The sequence below is a fragment of the Etheostoma spectabile genome, unplaced genomic scaffold (assembly GCF_008692095.1).
Source record: "Etheostoma spectabile isolate EspeVRDwgs_2016 unplaced genomic scaffold, UIUC_Espe_1.0 scaffold00019090, whole genome shotgun sequence".
Classification (NCBI taxonomy): Eukaryota; Metazoa; Chordata; class Actinopteri; order Perciformes; family Percidae; genus Etheostoma; species Etheostoma spectabile.
The window spans coordinates 25100-35454 of NW_022604669.1; the positions used below are offsets into that span (position 1 = coordinate 25100).

Consider the following 10355-nt stretch of genomic DNA (forward strand, 5'->3'; position numbering starts at 1 on the left):
CAACACACAAAATAACACAGAATAACACAACAGTTTTATCTTGTGTGAAAATCATGGCTAACGTATGCTATTTCTAATCTCTCTCTGGCTCGCGACCCCCCTGTGGGTCCCGACCCCCACTTTGGGAATCACTGCCCTAAAGCATCTCACAGTGTATTGGCAATTAGCATTTTAAAAACACAAACTCCCTACTCACGTATGAATCAACACTAAACATTCATATGCACATCTGGGAATTTGAGGACATTCGTCACCGAGCCGTTTATAAAGTTAGAGATTTCCTGGAGTCATAGGGTCGGGGTCCTGGTCTACTTGCATTGACTAAGGTACGTACCACCTGCTGTGAACTGACTGGAATAATACTACTTTTTATATTTGTATCGTTGACTGTCATCTTCTTCCTGTTGTTGTTTTTTTAGGTAGACAATGTTAAGATCTGTCCAGGGACAACAGATGAAAAATAATAATTCTGGTGCATTTACAGCAATGTTAATTAATGTACATTGTCCCTGTCAAATTAATTAATGACATAAGAAATGAAATCACGGTGGTAAACAGAATACTAAGATGCAGGCTTCTCTTCCACAGGCCAGTTTGTGACGTATATTTCACTTGTTTTGATTATTAATGATTATCAATGACAGCCAACATTCAACAAAATAAAAACAGAAGTCGAATAGGATATCCAGTTTGTCATTAATCACAGAAACTGACTCCACTAAAGGCATTGCCTAAATAGCAAGACTCAAAAGGTTCAATGTTTTTTTTCAGGTAACCTTTTATATCTTTAGTTCTTTGGTTTCTTTGATGTTTTAAAATCAGTTCAATGTAAAAAATGTAATCAACCTGAAACATGGAGCATTTAAAACACACGGCTTACAGACAATATACCAATAATAAAGGAAGTAATGCTTCTGGTGATGCCGTTTAAAGAACCATATCTTGTTCTGCAAGTTGTACTTAGCTTAATAATAATAATACATTTTATTTGTATTTCTTTTGTTTTATTAAAGTTTGGAAAGTATACAGACTGTGAAATTACATTGAAATACACCTGGTAATATTTTCCTTATATTTTACTTGTATGATTGTAAATGCATTTAATTCAACTAGATTTTTAGTTTTGAAGTTGATGAAAGAGTGAAGACTTCTTTCTTCTGTCATTAATCAGAATCAGAAATACTTTATTACTACTTTATACTTATTATTTAAGTCCCTTTATGCAGGAATATCCATTAAAACATTTAACTCACAACGCCAGTTCTAAATATCCTACAGTGTCTAAAGTATATTTTACAAACATGGGACAATAAATCCTAAAAACTACCTACCTTAAGCTGTATTAAGAACTTCATGTTAATGGTAATACACAATGTAAGCCAAGCTTCTGAAACTAGATTATGAAGCACAAATTAACGATGACTAGAAATCCACATTTTAAGAATGAGACAGAAATGACATTTTGGATTTATATCCCGTCTGTCCTAACGGTTGATGGAAATATAATACGTGGTTAATAAAGTGGTTTAAAACACCAATCATCGGTTAGTTTTGATACTCTATTACTTTATTATTGTCCAAAGGACTGAGTAATATAAGTGGGCTGCCTGCATGTTATCCCTTGTGTTGTCTTCCTGTCAACCATGAAAAAAAGAGGTTTTGGTAAATTTTTCCCACATTTTTGTCCCTTTTTTAATGTTGTGGGTGTTTTTTTAAAATGTTTTTTAACATTTTTGTCATTTTTCCAAAGATTTTTGATATTTTAAATGTTGACATTTTCAGCTTATTATTATTATATATATATTATATATATATTATTATATATATTTTATAGCTTATTTCGACGGCTCATTTGTTGTGAGAAAAAAAAGAAAGTGATAACGGGTCACTTTGAGTTAACATGTTTACTATGTGTCGCTCATATACTGCAACTACATTTTCAAATGTTATTCATATAGATCTATTTCATGTTTTTGATTTAGCATGAAGGGCTTTTCACCCGGGGAGCGATTGTCGCGCCTCGTAGTGAAGGTGTAATCAGAGGCGTTTGACAGGCGACACAACACGCAGGCGCAATCCCGAGAAGGTGTTGTGTTCCTGCTCGTCACGTGCACGCCGCAAGAGTTGAATTGTGTTGAACGTTTCCGTACGCGAGCGACGCACAGTGCAAATCGATGGACAAGAGACTGGTTCTTAAGTTTGTGAGTTCACTAAAATATAAATCAGGACATACACAGCGGGGCTTCTGCTTGTCCAAGCATTGGCACAACACTGGATTTATTGGGTAACGTCTGTAATTATGACTATGCTAATTTAGGAAACTTTAACTATCAACAATAACAGTCTGTGGTCAGGAAAGACTAGTATTGCCACCATTTGTTATAACTCGACCTGTCAACGTCGCTGTCAATTTTATTTCGCACATTTAAAAACAACAGTTGCCCAAAGTGCTGAACAGGGTCAATGTCAAATACGTAAATAATAAGGGTAAAAATGACTACATCCAAAGGGAATCACAGACAAACAACAACACTTTAAAACATCAGAATCCAGGTTAACGAAGGTTAAAATCTTAAAATCTATCCTTTAACGGACAGGAAGCCAGTGGAGGGAGGCCAAGACTGGCGTCATGTGTTCATGTTTTTTTGTTTTAGTGAAAAGGCGAGCAGCTGCATTTTGGACTAGCTGGAGGTGATTTAAAGATTTCTGACCTGTGATTACAGATAAATGTTACCACAGTCAGTTAATCTCATTCAGTTGTAACTACGCAGTATCCCCCCCCGTGTGAAAAGCCCTTAAGGCTGGCTCCAACAATTCCAATAGGATCATTGTTTTAATTTGAATGTCGTGTTTATTCAAAGCTGTGTGTTTTAACATTAATATGTTAACCTAAAATTGATCTTTCCTTACAAAGGGCCTATGAATCAGAATTTGTTAAAATTGTATTGATGATTAAATAAAATGCATTTTGATCTCCTCTCATTTCCTTTAGACAAATGTCCCATTCTGAACTTAGTGAACCAACATAAGATGTCAGGTATGTTTCATTACTCTAACTTCTTTTGGTCAAAGTGTCTCTTATGCTCAGAAAGTCACACACAAATGTAATAATTGCTGTAAATGCTTACTTATAACTGAAGAGTGTCTATCTTTTCTTTTCAATTTATAGACATGATCGTGTCATCTGTCAACGTCACGGTGGTTTTACAGTATCGGGACTCCTTCACTAAAGCTGTGATCAAGAACGTGATTGTCGTGGTTCTCGGGATCTTCATCAACTACATCAACGCAGGCCTCATTCACACCTTCCGCAAACACCAGGTCTGAAGCACTAATAATCGGAAAACTCAAACTGAGAAAGTCTAGCTCGAGTCAATTAGCCTGCTATTTTTTTATTTCAATTTTTTATTTAACCAGGAAGTCCCTTGAGATTGAAATCTCTTTTCCGAGGGAGACTTGGCCAACACGGCACACCAGCTACAATATAAACAGAAATACAGCAGAGTCAAAACAAACAAACATCACACACAGAGGAAAGGAGCAGGTCACATGGGGCAGTTACATTTTTGAGTTACATGGCATTTTAACATGGCCTTAAAATCAGTTAATGGGACTGGATCATTTAGAGGGAGCAAGTTTTGTAAGTTATTCCAAGACCATGGAGCAAAGTAAGAGAAGGCTTTTTTCCCCAGCGGGGTACCTGGTAAGAGCGCCACCTGGTGGAACGGAGAGGAAAACGTCTGGATTTCTGCTATTCTGCTATTTCCCATGACTTCAGTTAATCAGCTTTATATTGTGTTAATGTTAGCAGATTCCTTGTTGTGTGGGTACATTTTGCCTGGTCAAACCATCAGGGGCAGTGAAGTTTCCATTGTGCCATTTTCAGTTTACATAGAAGCTGCTGTAACGAGTGCTATGACTGCACATCTGCATCAATCTCATCATGCATTAAACTTAATACTAAAGGGGGAAAGTTGACAATTTTAAACCCTCCTGAAGCGAGTCATCCAGTGGAGATTTACCGGCAGATAAACGGGGACCTCAGGGTAATGGCGCCGTTTATCTTCATGTACAGCAAACACAAAATCAGCACGTTTTTCCTTAAGTCATCAGCTAACGCTCGTGGTAGCTAGCTAGCTAGCTTGGCTCTGTCCTGATTGACAGGTTCTAAAGCATCCGCTGCTTTAATCGTCTGTTTTGGAATAAACGTGACCATAATTTACAAAATGAACATCATGCTGTATTGAAGAAGCCTTGAAACTAGAAAAGAATTTACTGGAGGTAATAAAAAGGTCATTTTCTCATAGACTTCTGTAGAAACTGACTTGTTTTTGGAGCTAGTAGAGTCACTCACTGCTAGAAATTAGATAGAATGCACACTTTCACAAGCTTCAACATTGGCTTTACATTAACCCGTTTGCGCCGGATGCTTCGCGACGACACATCTACCGCCGGTTACTGCGTTGCGCAACTCTGAACCTCCTGCCGGCTGCTGCGTGGCGCAGCATTTTGTATTTGTCGGTCTTTCCATGACGTGTGCAGCAGAGAACGTCATTGGTTCAAATACACATGAGGTGGGTCTTGTTGGCCATGTGACCACCAAAATGTACCGTAGTTTGCTGAAAATCACGTCAATCAACCAGACGTACATGTGCGTTTGTTTATGAATGTTTGAGAGACGAGTGAGAAAACGGCTCCGAGGCGATCAGAGGAGGATTTAGACAGCGAGGGCGGGGACGTTGAGGTGGAAGATAGTGAGGAGTTTGGGAGGGAGGATGTCTTCATCATAATCTACCACTTCCTCTGTCGGAGCCGTTTTCTCACTCGTCTCTCAAAACTTCATAAACAAACGCACATGTTTGTCTGGTTGATTGACGTGATTTTCAGCAAACTACGGTACATTTTGGTGGTCACATGGCTTGAAATAGCCAACAAGACCCGCCTCATGTGTATTTGAACCAATGACAGTGCGTTCTCTGCCGCACGCGTCATGGAAAGACTGACCAATACAAAATGCTGCGCCACGCAGCAGCCGGCAGGAGGTTCAGAGTTGCGCAACGCAGTAACCGGCGGTAGATGTGTCCTCGCAAAGCATCCGGCGCAAACGGGTTAACCCTTGTGTTGTCGTCGTGTCAAAATAACCCCATTTCTAAAGGTGTTTTTATATCAGAAATATGAGTTTCTTACAAATTACCCAGAATAACATGATGCATTGCATAAGGTGCATTCTTCGTACAACTGATGATAACTTTAATTGAATTTTGGGTGTTTTATTCAATTTTATAGCATTTAAAATGGTTTCAAAACGTATCCTGACTAAACTTTTACAGATGCCAGTCTCTGATCTCAACTATCAGTCAAAATAATTCATAATTCCTGCTTTTTTGGGGGTATAATGTCATACAAATTAGGTTTGTTGACCATGAATTAAAAAAATGCATTAAAAAAAGTGCCCAAAAATATAGTATTTTGAAATTTTAACCCAGAAGGACAACACAAGGGTTAAGCGCCATAGTTCGGTGTAGCATTGATTAAGTTTGGTTGCATGCAAGAAAACATCTGTGTGGAGAGCAAAAAAGGCGGAAGTCATTGGCTGAAATGCAAGCTCACTGTCTATGTTCTAACAACGATTTTACTTTTCATTATAATTTTCTAATTTATCTGCATTCACACGTAAAGAATCAGTCATGTCTTAGACGTGGCCTCTCAACTCCAACTACATACACTCCAACAACTTGGTAATTTAACTGTAAATGGCTGGCACATTGTATACAAAATCTTTGATAAATGCAAATGTTTAACAAAGTAAATTATTTACATATGGTGGTTGAGAACTTTTAGCATTAAGATGTCATAAGTAAAGGCAACACACACACGCACACACACTCACATACATAAACACATATATATTTTCAATTCCCTCATTCACATTTTTCACAACACCATTTTGACCGTTGGGTAAGACAATAACAAATTATTTGCAAATAAAATGAAGAATATTTCCTTTTGAGGATGTCTCCATTTAAAACTTAAAGCTGTAAAAACCTTTTCTCTTCTTCCCACCCCCCAGATCTTCTACATGAATCCTCGATATATACTTTACATTCACCTGGTGGTCAACGACATGATCGAACTGACAGTGACTGTGATGCTGTTCGTCATCAGCTACACCGTCTACCAGATTAATGTCTCCATCTGTTCCATCTTCATCCTGTTTGCCATTTCCACCACTGAAAACACTCCTCTGAACCTGGCCTGCATGGCGGTGGAGTGCTACATCGCCATCTGCGTCCCCCTTCGCCACGTGCAAATCTGTACCATCAAGAGAACTTTGATGCTGATTGGTTTAATCTGGGCGACGACCATGTTTTCTGCTTTAGCTGATTTGTTCATCACTTTGGCCACAGAGCCACGGGACTACTTTCATTCTCGACTCTTTTGTCTCACAAAAACTGTCTTCCCAAATCCCATCATCATCAAGAAGAGAGATATCACATATTCAGTGTTTCTAGTTCTAGTTTGGATCACTATCTTCTACACTTACTTCAGAATCCTGTTTACTGCTAAAACAGCTAGCAAAGATGCTAAAAAGGCCAGAAACACCATCCTCCTCCACGGGTTTCAGGTGCTGCTGTGTATGGCAACGTATGCAGAACCCCCCTTAAAAGAGGCTTTGCTACGATGGTTCCCTATGAACTACACAGACTCCCTTTTTAGTTGTTATATTATTATACAGGTACTGCCAAGATCCATTAGTCCAATCATCTATGGAATGCGAGACAAGACTTTCAGGAAGTACCTGAAAAAATATCTGATATGTAAAATCAGCAACTATTTATAGACTATAACCAGGTCTTAAAAAATCTATGAGTTTAAACATGAAAACTACTCAACTCTACAACTTCCTGTGCTTTTCTTGCATTTACACTTGAGTTCATTCAGCACAGATACTGTAAAGTTCACACAGCTGTTATAAATGTGTGTGAATCAAAACGTATACATGGCTCATAACATGAGGAAGCTGTACAGTATGTCAAGTGTTTCAGTGTTTCTGAAAGACTGCTGTACAATATGCAGAATATGGTACCCACAAGTTTGGAAAAATACAATAGTCAGATTGGTAGGGTGTGACGATACATAGATCTGGACGTCCCAAAATCATCGACTAAAAGGGTAAATATTGATACAGAATGCAAATATGAATCATCATATTTAGTCCTATGAAAAAGAATAGTTTGATTTTCATATAAATGTGTGGAAGAGCTTAGTATATATAACATTCTCTTTAGTTACTTACTTGGTTGATCTAAAACTAACTGATTGTGCTGAATAGTGATGTGATAAGCCTGTTTTCATGAACCATATGTTCAAAAAGCTACGAAAAGTTAACTTGTAAGAATTCCACGTTTTTTGTTGTTATTGTAATAATAATAATATATATATATGTATATTGTAAAACACATGACTTTCAAGCCAGCGATTGGAGTTTGCTTCAAAACAAAAGAATTTCACCCTGGAAATGTGTGTTCCTCGGGATTGTTTTAATCGATCATTCCTACCAAATAACATTATAACAATAACATTTTATAATACTTCATCACTGAGTGTTAGATGAGACTCATAGACATCACAACTGCAAGAAGTGCATCTTGCACAACAGGTTTATTTAAATCTTTATCAATAGTCACATGACAAGCCAGCCTAGAGTCGTACGATATCTTACATTTTGGTGAGCATACATTTTCGTATGATTTCATACGTTCACGAGAATGCGCTGATATGATATTATCTCATATCAATGGCAGTACCATTAATTACATCAAATCAAAATCATATTGTGGCAAACTTTGTGAAATCTGCAAATATTGTATTGTTGTCCAAGCATTGTTGTTAAGCAATGTAATTTTAAAATAAATATATATATATATATATATATATATATATATACATACAAACACACACAATATCTAGGGTTTTCTTGTTTTATTTTGCTCTGTTATTCCTTTCTGCATTAAGATGTCATAAGTAAAGGAAACACACACACACACACACACACACACACACACACACACACACACACACACACACACACACACACACACACACTTCTAGCTCTGTGATTAAGTCCTTTGATGGTTTTGATGTTCTGATGTTATGATGTCATCACATTCTAGAACCTGACGTGTCATTCTACTACATTAGAAATGTTATAAATAGAACCCAGGTGCTTACAGGCAGGTAACAGTCTGAACTCATCAACAACGCATCTATTTGTGTGACAGAGGGCAAAACAGCAAAACTTCGTTACTACAGCAATATACTCTACACTTTCATACTCCGCTATTGAAACATACTTTTTTTCAGCAACCATGGCAACGATGACGGTGAAAGATCAGAACAAGGACCTGAAGAAGGACCAACGGGACACGCAGGAGCTCATCAACCAGCTGGTCTCCCAAAACGCTGGCTTGGAGGAAGAGAAGTTGAAACTCCTGACGGCTCTACGGTCAGAGAGGACCATCCGGAAAAACGCCAGAAAAGAGAATAAAATTAAGGAGATGGAGAAAAATGTAGAGATAGAATCTCTCAAAAAAAGTCTGGAGGCAGAGAAGAAAATCTCCCTGTCTGCCAAAGTTCACTGGAGTGGAGAGTTTAACAGGATCGTGGGAGTCTTCAAACAGGAGCAAGAGAAGATCAGAGAGACCCAGGAGAACAGGTTTAATGAAATACTTTCAGCCATGCAGGGCCAGAACTTAATCACCATGGACGCGAAGCTCCGAACTCTGGCAGAGGACAGTGAGAGAAAGGTGAGCCAGGTCATCCGGGAAAAGGATGAGCTGATACACAAAATAACGGAGGAAAACACGGCTCTAGAGGTCAAGTATTTGGAGAGCAATGCCGAGCTCATGGAGAAGGAGAGGAGGATCATCCAGAGCGAGGCAGAAGTGGGAATAAAACTCACTGCTCTGAAAGATGAAATGAGCCGAGAGCTGGCTGCAAAGGAGGAGAGCTTTCAGACCCGGCAGCAGCTGGAGAGAGAGAACAGAGAGAAGGAGTGGGTCGACAATATGAGCCACATTAAGAATGATTTTAAGTTCTTACAAGAGCAAATCTCTGCTCTTCGGCAACAGACCCACGACCTCCAGGAGTGTGAGAAGATGAGCAGAAGGATGGAGGAGGAGTGGACTGAGAAAGAGAGCCAAATGGAAAATAAAATTCAAATCCTCATTGCTCAAAACTCTGAGCTTCAGGTCAGTCTCTACGGCCTCCAGGAGCTGGCTCAGAAAACAGACAAGGAGAAGGCCAGGATGAGAAAGGAGGAGGAGAAGGCCAAGAAGGAGGCGGAGCAGAGCCTGAAAAAGGAGAGGAAAAAGGCAAAGGAGCGAGAGGAAAAACAGGAGGAGGAAAATAGGAAGCGAGAGAAGGAAGAATTGAAAAGACAAAAGAAGGAAAAAGAGGAGATGGAGAAACAAGTCAAGAAAGAGAGGAAGGAGCGGGAAAAGAGAAAGAAGGAGGGATTTAAAAGACAGAAGAACGAAAAGGAGGCAAGAGTGATAGAAGAGGAGCAGGAGGAGAGAGGATTAACATCCTCAACCTTTCCCTCCTCCTCTCCACCTTGATCCTCCTTCCCCCCCTCCCCACCCAACTCCTCAATCCCCCCCCCCACATCTAAAATCGGGTGATCCGGTTAACTGCCCCCCCTTTCAAACCAGGTGATCTGGTTACCCCCCTTTCAAACCAGGTGATCTGGTTACCCCCCCCTTTCAAACCAGTTGATCTGGTCACTTATAATATATTCTTAAATTCTTAAAATAAATATTTAAATATATATCTTATGGTGCATCTGTCTTTTTAAACGGGTTCAATGAAAACACGTCTACCGTGAACACCTGACCGCCAAGGTTTCTCATGTTTAAGAGAAATATTACAGATCATAGAGTATTTTAACTCAATAAATAATGAACCATCTTTTTAACCAAGCTTTTGAATTACAGCATTTTAACTTAGTCAAGTATCTTTTAACCTATGTATCCTCATTCAGTGTATTCAGAATATCCCAGTTACAGAATGAGCCAGGGTTGTGTAGACCAGGGGTTCCCAAAGCTTTCCGCCCACGACCCCCAAAGTAACGGTGCAAGTGACTTGCGACCCCCCCCCCCCCCCCATTATAAACGTATATAAACATTGCGCGCAACGAGCACGCACTACAGACGTATCCAAACACGAGCATGTTGACAACACACAAATAACACAGAATACACAACAGTTTTATCTTGTGTAAAAATCATGGCTAACGTATGCTATTTCTAATCTCTCTCTGGCTCGCGACCCCCCTGTGGGTCCCGACCCCCACT

The 10355-nt window shown here is 39.2% G+C and overlaps 2 protein-coding genes across 2 annotated transcripts; both read left to right on the top strand.

The window, feature by feature from the left end:
• Positions 1 to 3171: 3171 nt before the first annotated feature.
• LOC116683751 (odorant receptor 131-2) lies at positions 3172 to 6841 on the top strand. The gene is made up of 2 exons (XM_032509983.1): positions 3172 to 3321; positions 6071 to 6841. The coding sequence occupies exons 1-2, from the start codon at positions 3172 to 3174 to the stop codon at positions 6839 to 6841; spliced, it is 921 nt and encodes a 306-aa protein (XP_032365874.1).
• Positions 6842 to 8211: 1370 nt separating this feature from the next.
• Positions 8212 to 9559, top strand: LOC116683753 (golgin subfamily A member 6-like protein 22; the record flags this gene model as incomplete). Its single annotated transcript, XM_032509984.1, is given in 1 exon segment — positions 8212 to 9559. A coding segment is annotated over 1 exon segment (1190 nt), but the record flags the coding sequence as incomplete, so codon positions are not given.
• Positions 9560 to 10355: the final 796 nt, after the last annotated feature.